Source organism: Thalia democratica, chromosome 4, assembly GCF_965202585.1.
Source record: "Thalia democratica chromosome 4, ktThaDemo2.hap1.1, whole genome shotgun sequence".
Taxonomy (NCBI): domain Eukaryota; kingdom Metazoa; phylum Chordata; class Thaliacea; order Salpida; family Salpidae; genus Thalia; species Thalia democratica.
Window position 1 is genome coordinate 49,346,707 of NC_139168.1, and position 12,673 is coordinate 49,359,379.

At 25.4% G+C, this 12,673-nt stretch overlaps 2 protein-coding genes across 2 annotated transcripts; both read right to left on the reverse strand.

The window, feature by feature from the left end:
- Positions 1–440: 440 nt before the first annotated feature.
- LOC145834912 (uncharacterized) lies at positions 441–2,338 on the reverse strand. The gene is made up of 3 exons (XM_082942444.1): positions 2,058–2,338; positions 1,772–1,875; positions 441–871 (listed from the first exon to the last, which is right to left on the reverse strand). Exons 1-3 carry the CDS (start codon positions 2,180–2,182, stop codon positions 747–749), a joined length of 354 nt encoding a protein of 117 aa, XP_082798570.1. The 5' UTR covers positions 2,183–2,338; the 3' UTR covers positions 441–746.
- A 165-nt stretch (positions 2,339–2,503) lies between these two features.
- Positions 2,504–4,717, reverse strand: LOC145834139 (origin recognition complex subunit 2-like). The gene has a single exon (XM_082941497.1). The coding sequence runs from the start codon at positions 4,283–4,285 to the stop codon at positions 2,816–2,818; it is 1,470 nt and encodes a 489-aa protein (XP_082797623.1). The 5' UTR covers positions 4,286–4,717; the 3' UTR covers positions 2,504–2,815.
- Between the last annotated feature and the right edge of the window lie 7,956 nt (positions 4,718–12,673).

Here is a 12,673-nt window from a genome sequence, read left to right on the forward strand (position 1 = left end):
TTTATGTAAAAATAGTTTTTTTAATTTGAACTTGTCATTCTTTTAAACTGTTTAAATTACAGTTCCTAAAAATTAAAGGCGTTTAGCTCAAAAAAGTGAGTGATTCTTTAGAAATCTTAGAAAAATAATAATGAAAAAACTACGGTCTATAAGTTTGTATCAGTAAGATTTTACAAAAATTATTAAATAGCCAATTTAAACTGTTTACACTATAAAAAGTGACTTGTATTTAAACTTTATAAATAAGCCAATGTTAATTTTGCAAAAAACCTTTTATCTATAAAAATATCTCATTATTTTTTTGAAATAGATGAAATAAACTATTATTTCTGATGTATATTATAAACGTATTATAAAATAAGTAAATGAAAAAATCAGTTACTTTATTAATATTTTCATCACATATTAAACTTCCTGTAAAAAGCAGCAAAAATGTTGTGTAGAAAAAAAACTCATAGTCAAAGGATGTAAAACTTTTTCGTAAACAATCATCTAAATCTAAAACATTTCTTTATTAAGAGTAAAAAAACGTTGTAGTTTAAAAAAATTTACAATAAAATAATATATAGAACTTAATAAAAAATATTATATATTGCACAGGAAAATTAGAATAAAGCGGTGTAAGAGGATATAATAATTTTAAAATTATTAAATCAATATAACTCTACAGAAAAGTAGTTTATAATAGTAAAAAATAATACTATTATACATTGTTGAATGTACGTATAATTATAATGAAAGTAATTTTAGGATTTTATATTTTGTAATTTTCCTAAAACTTCTTTCCAGTTTTCTTCTGACAAATTTTTAGCCCATTCAGGTATCGCATTAGGTTCAAGCTTTACATTCTTCATAGCATCCAGTACTAGATCTGTTATAATTATAGGCTTTATAACGAACAACTTAAACAGGGTTCCAACTAATACTTAAAATAAAAAATTAATAGGGAAACTATCAAAAAAAAACAATGAATTTTAAACGTTAAGAATATGTTTTTAAGGTGCAGAAAGTAAAATATGTTATTAACAGTTTATAAGCACAGTCTTAATAAGATATTTACGAAAGTTCAAGGATTTTTGAGCTCTAATTTTAATTAAATAAGTAAACTTTAGATAAATTGTATTTAATATAAAAAGGAAAATTTCCACTATTTTTATCCTCTATGTGGCAAAATAGATAACATTTTTGTACTGAGATTGCAAAGATTTTGATTAAAAAATAATTATTTTTTTTTTAATGTGTTTTTTATTATTACGCGTTGTTGGTGTTATGGCTTTCAAATTTCAATCACCAAGCAAAAAAATAATTTCTAGCGATTTCCACATACTTTTCAATTTTTCTAGGGATTTTTCAGAATATTGCAAATTTATATGGAAGTGGGAACCCTGCTTAAATATAAAATCATTTGCACATTATTTATCACAATTTATAGAATTTTTGTAAATTTAAAAAACCTAACCTTAAGATATTATTTAGTCTATACAAAATTATCTTATACTTAGGGTTTTCAAATAAGGGTCGAAATTAGCTTTCTTGAAAATAAAAACTTGAACCTTAAACTCAAGTCTTATTTGAAACCGTTATAACATTTCAAATCAAATAAGTTTGTCTGATGGAACGACAGCATTGTAATACCTAAACATCGAATAAAACAAGAGTTAAAATATATTTATTTAAAATTTAATAAAAAAACTTTTTTGTTAACTTACAAACATTTTAAATCAATTCAATTAACAAACCTATTAAGATACTTATTAAAAAATGTAACTACCTTTGTTAACTTCTAATTTACGTTCACATTTCACATTGTCAGCAATCTCTTCTTCTTCTAATTCATTTTTGACCTCAACATCATGGGAAGGCAAAGCTTGATAACTAGTAAAACGAAAATTAATTTGTTATAAAAACTTGTTAAATACATTGATAAGCATACTTCTAACTAAAACTTATTTTATATGATACATAAATCTACTATTTGATAGCAACAAGAGACACTTAAAATAGCTTATGTATTATTGTACGCTACTATTATGCTCATTTTATAACAAAAAACATACTAGTTTGATTCAACTTGGTCATCATCAGATTCATCACTAGATGAATAGTTCAATTGAACATTGACATCTGATCCTTGAAGATCATTTAACTTGGACTCTGGAAACTCGTTCCCTTGTATAACCATATTTAAGTCAAAAGTTCTACAGAAATATCAGTTTAAATAACAAAGGCAACTCTTTGTACAACTACTTCTTGGAAGTTATTTGGTTGACAAAAGTTATCAAACCATGTTTTGCTTGAAAGTATATTTTGGTTTCATAAACTAAGCTATTAAGTATACTAATAAACTCTTAAATTTTTCAATTTATGAATATATATAAAACTAAGAACTTCAATATCAATTTAATTTTGTTCAATTTATAAAAGTTACTTTTTTTTTAATTGTAAACTTACAAAAAGTTTTATAAAAACATAAAACAAATTCTAAAAGTACTGGCTATATCTAAACATTCCCTAAAAAAAAGAATTCACATACGAAACTTTAACTAAAACTATTAAGTATCCTAGTTAAAAACAAAGTTAAACCAAAGTTATTATAGCAAAATTTAATGTGGCTTATTCCATTAGGGCTGTATATATAATTTAAAATAAAACTTAAAAATTATTGAAAATTAAAATAAGAGTTTTAGTATAACAAGAAATTATGATTTTAAACGTAAATATTCATTTCTAAGCATTAGATATTTATAAATGAGCCATAAGCTTAAAATAGATAATTTACTGACAAAATTTATAAAAGAACTAAAAACACATGCAATTAGTTATTTTCTTGCTCCAAATACTCTTCAAGAACATTTTTAGCAAGAGGAACAACTAAAAAATCCGAACCATCTAAACTCTTTTTCATCAATAAAAGTTTGTGATCTAAAAACTCTGTTAGATGTGCCCGCAAATTAATTTCGCTATTCACTATAAACTTTTCACGACATTTTCGGTAAAGTTCAGCAAATGACATACCTTGTTCTTCATTATTTTTGCTGCTCTCAGTTTCTAAATGGTCTTCAACCAATAATTTAAAACATGCTTTAGCATTTCTAGTCAAACTTTCAGTGACATGAAGTAATCCAGATAGAACTAATCCACCATTGCATTGGCCTTCAACAAATCCTCCTTGAAGGGCTAAAGAGCCTTCATTAGAAGTTTCATATTTGTAAGATTGAAAAGTAGTTGCATCAAATGTGAGCCAATTAAAACTCAAAGCAAGTTTTTGCTCCCATATCAGGGAAGCATTGATGTGGTCAATGGATGCAATCATGTTTATTCCAGGGGCATTTGCTAATTTTGATAAAACTACTTGGCAATAATGAGGTCTTAGGTTTATCCCATCAATATTATGAACTACTAGAAATAACTTGTTGCTAAGTTTAGAATAATAGCTTATTACTGTATTCAACATTTCTTCGACTTCTAATGAAAATGATTTTAGACCAATAATGTCACTGCAAATATCGGAAAGTATTGATTTTATTGAAATTTTAGAAAAGAAGCCATTTACAATCATTTTATCTTCATACTGTAAATCTTGGTTACAATAAGAGTGTAACAAGCTTCTTTTTGAGCCAAGTCCATAAAGCAGAACATTATAGCCTTCATCAAGGTAAATAGTCCAATCATTAATTATTTTTTTATTTGCTTTGTTTAATTCATTTTTAGCTGATTCTAATTTTTTTGTAAATTGATTTAAAGACAAGCTTGACAATTTAGAACTTACTTGTTTTCTATTAAGCTTTTTCCCTTTAAGTTTCTTTAAAGTATGATCAGAAGTAGTTTTTGACCTACTTTTAATGTTGCTTACATGACTAAAATACAAGTTTTGGGAAGAAACAGGCATTATTGACTGCTTGGTACTTATTTCTTCATTATCACTTTCACTTTCTTCCAAATCAATTTCATCATTTTCTGACTTACTACATTTATGCTGTAGTGAACCTACGGCAAAGTTATGCAGCTGATTTTTTTTCTTTAAAGTTTTGAATGAGTAAATGTTTTGATTGCTATCACCACTGACAGCATCACAAAACCTAGACACATTGTCCAAAGCAATATTGTTCAAAGATTTAGTTTTAGATTTAATTTCAGATTTAAATGCTTTTGATAATACTGTTAGGTCTTGCTGAGGGATTACTTTTTTCTTATATGCTTTTATGATATTGCTTGTTTTGTTACCATCAATGTATACAATTTCAACATTTGACTTTTTTTCCAACAGTGGCATAATCAATTTCATAGAATCTAAAAACTGTTTATAATACCAAATTAAACAAGTAAATATTTAGACTCAAATTAAAAAATAATCAGTTATCTGTTTTAATTTTTTTAAACACTACCTAAAAAGGCTTTTTAAGCAACTAAAAAAAAATAAGATATGTTTTTACAGGGTTGCTAATTGTTTTTTCAAAAACTTTTCCAGGTTTTCCAAATTTCTTCCAGGTTTTCTAAATTGCTTCAGGTTTGTCAGATTTTCTTCTAGGTTTTTGATGCACTTTTTTTTGATAATTTGTAGTAGTAAGTTATTATTTAATTAAAAAAACTGCTGTTCAAAAGATATAAATTATTTAAGTATTGCAATTTATTTTTTTATGTTGGAACCAGTACTAAATTCTTCTAAGATGGTTGTTCAATACTGTATGTTGGTTTAACACAAATAGCTTAAAGTCTACTTAGTTATTTTTTTAGTTTGAGCATGTTATCTTTTATTAATTCTAGTTAAACTATTTTATTTAATGATTATTTGATATTTCAAAAGTTGCAATAATTACTTAAAACATTATTATTTTTTTAAACAAGAACTAATTCCTAGAGGTAAGTGATAGAACTGAAATAAAATTTAACAAGTATGCAGAAATAAAACTTGTTATAATATACTATTTAAAATTTATTATTTTTTTTTGATTTCTACTTGCTTCTAATGACACTTATCTCTCACTACAATTTTTAACTAAATAAAACAGCAAGCAATACTGCTATTTCATTAAAATATACATAGATTGTAACTAATCTAAATTATAATTTTTAAGCTTTATAAATCTTTTTATTTAATTTAAGAAAAAAATAATTTGTCCGAAGTATACTAAATTTATCTTGTGCTATAGCAGACAAGGAATTGACTTTTATTGATTTATAATTTTCTTGTGTTTTAAGATTAAAAGAAATATTTTTAAATTAAAAAATTATTTAAAATTTTTATTTTTGTACAACTTTTATTAACTTTATTATGTTTTTTGCTAGCCAGCTTTTTATTGAACAGTTTTATATAAAACTTTTGTTGTAAGTTATTGCACTAGTATTAACTTTAGTTGTCATTAAAGTTATTATCAAAGTACTTATCAGATTATGAGCACATGACCAAAAAGAAGTCTAAGGATACAAAACAAGCAGCTTCTAAGCATATTACCCAGCAACCAGCTTTGGTGGGTATCATTCTCTCTAAAAATGTTTCAAATATATTTTAAAGGTCACAAAAAATACAAGTGGGTTGAAAGAAACTTTTACAGTACAGTAGGTTTTTTGATTTTTTTAATGTTGTATATTTTTTTGTAAGTTACAGTTTTAAATAAAAAATTCAAGAAGTTCTTTTGTGAAATTTTTTTTCAACCTTCTTAAACTTTATATAGTGTGTTTTTGTGATAATTGCCACATGTAAACAATTCAAAGCAAAAACTTGAAGCTTACATTTTATATCTCCCATACAGTTTACATAGGGATTGTTTTTCAAAAGGTTCTGGGCATAAAAGATCAGGGATATTTTCATTACTGCAGGTTATAATATAATGTGCACAATAGTAATTGCTAAGCTATAATTTAAATGACTTAGCTAGTAATTTTAGCTAGCAGTTATCTTCATGGTTGCAACTCTTTGAGCCAAATAAGGAAACCTGAGTGATCAAAAACTAGTCTGAGTAATATTAAGCTAGAGTTTAAAAGAAATCTGAAAAAATAATTTTCTGACACAATAATTAAAAGTACTATTATTAATTTAGACCAAATAAGTAAATATTACAAAACAATAGAAGGAGTAAATAAAACAGTTTAAAAAAAAAGTTAGTTATAAAAACTAATCTGAGGTTATGTAAAAATTTTCAAACTAGCCTATGTTTAAAAAAAAATGGTTAAAAAGGCCTAAGCTTGTATAGGGGTGGGGAGTACGCACATTTCTTTATTCAAATTATAAAATCCATGTGAAGAGATATGATTTTTATGTGTCTTCGCTTTATTTGGAAGAATCTAAAAAAACATAAATTGCCAAAACAAAAAAAGTTGCTGCCCAAAAAACTAATTTCAATCCCAACAATCACATATTTTTGGACTTAAAAAGTAATAAAATCACTTATACATGTAGTAGACTTATAATTTATATCTTAAATGAAAGCTTGTAGCTTAAATAAATTAAGGGCATAGGGAGGGTAAAAAACTTTTTTCACAATTTGATCTTACTTTATATAGTTTTTACTAAGCTACAAGATATTTTTTACAAATTTCAAAAATTCAAAATAATTTTTGAGATATAGCCTGTCAAAGTTGGAGGCAGCAATAAAATAGACTACTTCACTAAAAATCTATCTTCTCCTACAATTTTTAAAAAAACTACCTCAAAATTTAAGGAAGTGTTCCTTGATATATTTAGAAAATTCTGTTGAAAAGAATTTAAAAAAAATTAATAGTTATAGCGACAAAAGTAAATAAAGACATATAGTTTTATATGCTAAAAATATTTGTGTAAAAAAAGTTAAACTAAATGAGTAATTTTTGCTTATACAACTTATATTGCAAATGGCATCTTAAAACTAATAAAAACCTTCCTTTAATAGTACATCATACACGGTTGCCACTAGTTTTTTCAAATTTTTTTTCAGGTTTTTCAAATTTCTTCCAGGTTTTTAAAAGTACACATTTTTGGGTCTGTTTTTAGTTTTAAGTTAATTTCTATATATAAAGCTGTGTTAAATAGTATAAAAAGATTGAAAAGATACTGTAAAGCTACTTTAATTGTGTTTTTTAATAAAAATTTTTTGGTGAAGACAATTTTTTTTTTCTGTATGATAAATTTTTTGAGTCAAACCAAATTTTACTACTGAACATGTTAAAATTCCAGGTTTTTTTCAAAATTTCTTAAATTCCAGGTTATTTTGTCTAAATTGTCAAATTCCAGGTTTTTCCAGGATTCCAGGTAAATTGGCAACCCTGATCATATGATTATAGAAAAATTTATGTGTTTGTATATTTATGAGGGCTATTGAGTTTGCCACCAATTTTTAGTTTATAAAAACATTCAAAAAAAATCCCCAACAATTAACAGTATAATAAAAAACACTAATAGAAATAACAAAGATTAAAAACTAAATCATATGCGAAAATAGATGGTGGATGGAGTCATTTGTGCATGAGTCGTTAGTTTTGCTCATCCCTTACTTTGGACGACGTTACTTTTACACAAAGCATCAATTTTCTAGGGGTATCATTTTTTGCAGAAGTCGTAACTTTTGCATAACAGTACTTTTGCTTGGCGACAGTTTTGTAGTCTTGTTTTTTTTCAAGTCGTCACTTTTGCACAAGGAATCAGTTTTTTACCATTATTCATTTTTTCAAGAGTCTTAAAACGTTTAACTGGCGTCAACTTTATACAGGTGGTAGTTTTGAACGGTTGACTTCTGTGTAATTGAATTACGAAAAACTTAATTTAACGAAAATTTATACAAAATAATACAAGTAAGGTTCAACTGTGATGTATTTTAAACAAATATAATTATGGAAAAAGTTAAAAAAAATTAAACTAAACTAAATAACAAAATTAAACAAGACTTAGTATAAATTCCTAAGTAAATTTGAAATAATTCAAACCAAAAATAGATTAAACTAAGTATAACTTAAAGCTAATTTAAGTTTATTTTTAAAATAAAGTACAACAAATCGATGGAAATTGATTAAAAAAAGTTATGCAAGTTTCGGAAAAAAACTTAAAAATCATGTCACTGGACTGTAATTTTCATAAAAACATTTAAATTTTCATTTCAGTATTTTTTTGTTGTCGCCTACCAGGTAAAATTTCCACACTGTGTTAAACTCAATATTGTTTTGAAAGTGAGTGCGACGACATTATGATTTATGATAAAAATAGACTGTTAAAATTAAAATTAAAATAATGAAATTTAAATACTTTGATAGGAAAATAAATACAAAAAACTAAAACTTGTTTTTAGATAGTTTAGTACTACTTCAAATTTTAAAAGTTAAACGTTATTTTACTAAAACATAAGTAGATATGTTTGAATAATTTATCTATTTTTTTAAAATAATAACATCTTTTATTTTTATTATGTGTTCAACAAAAATTATTTATAAGTTAAAGTTGACTTTCTTGTAAATAAAAGTATTGAAACACACTAGAACTGTAACAAGTAACTTATTTAAGCTACAACAAAAAACTTGTTTGCTAACGACTTATTGAGGTTTTAGACCATAAAGTTTTTATAATAAACATGTATAACAGTATTGAAACGCGAATCTTCGCAGAACTTGCTAAGAGTTATAGTAAATTAGAGTTGGAACTTGGAAGAAAGTACCAGTAAAACTAGGAACAGTTTGTTATGACAAGTGTGGTACTGTGAACCATAGTTACCATGTTTCAATCAGCAAGTAGTCACACGTTTATTTGAACACAACAGTTTAATTTAAATAAAAACGTACATTCAATGTTATATTATATTTAATGTTTACTTTTGGACTTCTGACAATTAAGCTTAAAACTGATGACCTAGCTAATAAGATATTTAAAATATTCAATTAAAAAAAAGTTTAATTTTACTTTTTACAAAACTAGTTAAACATACGTTGGGGGTGGAGCGATTCTGGTCTTGGAACGATTCTGGTTTGTATGTGGCCCTAATTAAGTATAATGTAATACTGGAAACAATAATGTCTGATACCAAAAATCGGGTAAATATATAAACCCCTTTTTTTATATTTAATTTTGTTTTTATGAAACAATATTGTCATTTGATATGTCAGCTATCGATCGAAATCAATTCTTTGTGAATTTCTTTAACTGCTTCGAAATTAGTTACGTTTAAGGTATGAAATCGGATAAAAATATTATTTTTTTCTTCATCGAATTTTTAACTTGTTAGTCTAATATAGATGGCGGCGAGGTTGAAGCGTCAGAAGTTTTGCTGAGGAAAACAACCTGCTATCTATCTGGTTGATCCTTTATAAACTTTAAGAAGAGAAACGCAGTAGCTCAAAACAGTTCTACATAACTTTAATCACAAGAGGTAAACAAAAAATAAGCTCTTTTTATTTTCTTTTATGAATTAACTCTCGTCGTGTTAAACAGTGTCTTTTTGTTAGGTTACAGAATTTTTATATGCGGTTACTTTGATTTAATCAAATAGTAAAAATTTTTATATAAGTTAGCAAACTACTATAACGCAATTACCAAAAACTAAACTACGATTACTAAACAAAAAACGCAATAAATAATAAATATATAACATTTATTGTACTTTAGTTTCAGTTTTATAATTAAATCTATAAACTCAATAATTTACACTAATTTATTTAATCCTTTTTTCTAAACTTATATCAGTCAGATTATATAACATATATTGAATATAATATTTACTTTTAATCTATATTAGTTATGCTTAGCTTTAGTAAATACAAACATTCACCTATTTTATTTTCTATTTGCTGCTTGCAGTACTTATTATTTTTAACAGAACTCCGCTGAAATGTGTAATCTTGTTTAAAACATAGGAATCTATAATAAGTTCTATAAACTAAAGTACTGCGCAATTTTCTTAAACAAAGTATTTTATTTATTGTATGTTACAGCGAATTTGCTTTGCTAGGATTTTCATTAGCTTTGAATTTTGAGTATTTGTTTTATATATATACTTTTTGGAAGTTAGGTTGAGACACAGTAAGTTTCTAATATTTTTAGTTTGTTAGCTTTTACTTTACAAATAACTTATAAATAAATTTTATCAAAAAAGCCAATTAATTACAATTATTCATACTTTACATTGTTCTTATTAATCGAAAAAGGATATAATACGACAATCATATGCCTGAACCAGTAAGATAAGATTAATCTTTTTAACGACTATCAAATAACCAAGCCTAAAGAACTTTACCACAGTTGGAATATTTAAAAATCCTATTTACTTAAGTTACAATGCATGTAGTTATTAAGGGTAGAGTGGGTAAGGAAAAAGCCCGAAGTATATACAAGTAAAATAATATTTTAATCATATTAATACTTTTAAAAAGTTTATCACAACTTATGTTGTACAATTTTCAAAACTATATTTTTTTACCAATTCCAGCCTGCGAATGATATTCATTTTATTTCTGATGCGATCATTGAAAAGTATAGCACGACCATAGCTTATTTTTTATAAACAAATGTCTCACATGTAAATAATTTACTTTACTTCTACTATTAAGGTATAATAAATAATGAACTTTCCACACGACCATCAACAACAGTATCCGAGACAACCTACGAACGGTTTCGTCTTTATTAGGACTCATTAGGCAGGCATAGTAGCAAGAAACCGCTGTTGAGATCTAAACTAAGCGGATTAAGTGCACATGCATGCACTGAAGCGACCGTTACTTTTTAAGTAGAAAGACTGTGGTATAGCATTTTAAAATAATTTAATTACCTCTATGTTTAAAATAAAATAAAAACATATATACATAGAACTTAAAACATATGTACAAAAGGTATACTGTTAAAAAAAACATATAAATAAAAAAAAAATTAAAAACATATAAATATAAATAAAAACTTTGTACACAACCGACGGTTCTTCTTCAAATAACACCTTGGCGCTTTCTAGTCTTCCATATTTTTTATTCACCTTTCACATACACACACACATTCACTTAACATATATTCATATAATTATATATCCTAAGTAATATATAGTTTTATTCATTTATTATTTATATATCTATTTCACACATGTCACTTCCTATTCTCCGACATTTCATATATTCACTTTACCCTCCGAATATAATTCTTCACACCTTTATGTTTTAAGTTCCAAGTTTATTTGGAAATCTGTATTCAAATCACAGATAAACCGTGCTTTTTTACCTACTACACCCAAGAGAGCTAGTAAGTTTTTTACTGCAGGTTTATACTTAGCATATGACCACCCTGTTGTTTTACATTTTAACTTTCATACATAACACAGTTGTAAAATATTTAATTTAAATACCCGACTGCTAGTTTATCGATCAATTATTTTAATAATTTTTAAATACATTATACATGTAATTTAAGTCATTGTGATTTTATGTATGTCGCTGTAACTTAATTTTCGGTCAGTACTTTGTAAGCTCAATAATAAGTTTAGTTTTTTTTGTGTTTTGATTTATTAAATTTTAAGTTTTTTCATTTTCGATTTTTACATTTGAACTAAATCTGATTCCTAATTGTATATAACTTTGATTTAATCATTACAAGCATTTAATATATAATACACATGTTACATCGAGTTTCTGTGACTTTTATTGTCTTCACCGTTGTTAAGTTTTATTAAATTTTATTAATTCACTAACTAATGGTTGATGTTTTATTTCTGTTCAAAATAGATTACAAACATAAAAACTAAATTAACAAACTTTGCAATACAGTTGAAATAACATCATTTATATCGTGACGTAATTATTAGATGTAATGAATGTATTTTTTTATTCATTGACAACAGTAAAATAATTTGAATCAGTATTTCTTTCCATTAACGTGAGTGGTTTGTTTATATTATGATATGTTGTTTTGTTGTGTGTTTTAGTTTACTTTACTTATTTTAGACTTAATAATTACAAATATTATATAGTTTTATAACGGTCGGATTTAATATTAAGTATTTTACCTATTATTAACTATTACCTGTAGAAATTATTTTATTTTAATGAAAACATGTATACACCTACTTTATTTTATGCTTCTATTCTTTCATTACAGTAATTATTTTTTACAGAACCCAGTTGAAGTGTATTGATTCGTTAACACTCAGAAACATATGTTGGTTACAATAAAGGAAGATTACTGTACAATTTGTTTTTTTATAAATAAAAAATCAATGTTAAAAATATTTTGTAGTGTTTTGATAAATTGTAAATCAATATAAAATGTTTGTTTTTTAGGAATAAACATAAACTGTTTCTTTGTCAGTTGTTTGACAACGTATTTTTTATCACCCAAACCGATCACAAAAGAAAAAAAAAAGATTAGCACATACTTTATTTAAATTAGGTCTTTACTCAATAAACTAAGCAATGTTTTTAGTCAACACAAATAGTTGTAGCCCAGTCCCGGACAAGACGTTTAAGTATATCAAGTAGTGTACGACTCGATTACCGAAGGTTTTTTTGTACACTAGGTGCTTAGAACAAACTTTTTTGAGCGCTTTTTTGTAAAAAATTTGTTTATGTTAAATAATAAATTAAATAATTTTAATTAATTATATTTTTTATTAATACATTGTCTGCAGTATCATTCTAAAGGATTGGTTTCAAACGTTTGTTTTGCTTTATTATGTATTTTATGTTAGTAACTTGTTTACAGTTTGAATCTTTGCTATACTTTTTCATAAGTTTTCTA

Coding starts and splice junctions, on each gene's coding strand:
- LOC145834912 (XM_082942444.1), bottom strand. CDS start 2,182: ATGGTTATACAAGGGAACGAGTTTCCAGAGTCCAAGTTAAATGATCTT. Junction 1,876..2,057: donor GACCAAGTTGAATCAAACTA/GTATGTTTTTTG, acceptor TCGTTTTACTAG/TTATCAAGCTTTGCCTTCCC. Junction 872..1,771: donor TAAATTAGAAGTTAACAAAG/GTAGTTACATTT, acceptor TAATTATAACAG/ATCTAGTACTGGATGCTATG.
- LOC145834139 (XM_082941497.1), bottom strand. CDS start 4,285: ATGAAATTGATTATGCCACTGTTGGAAAAAAAGTCAAATGTTGAAATT.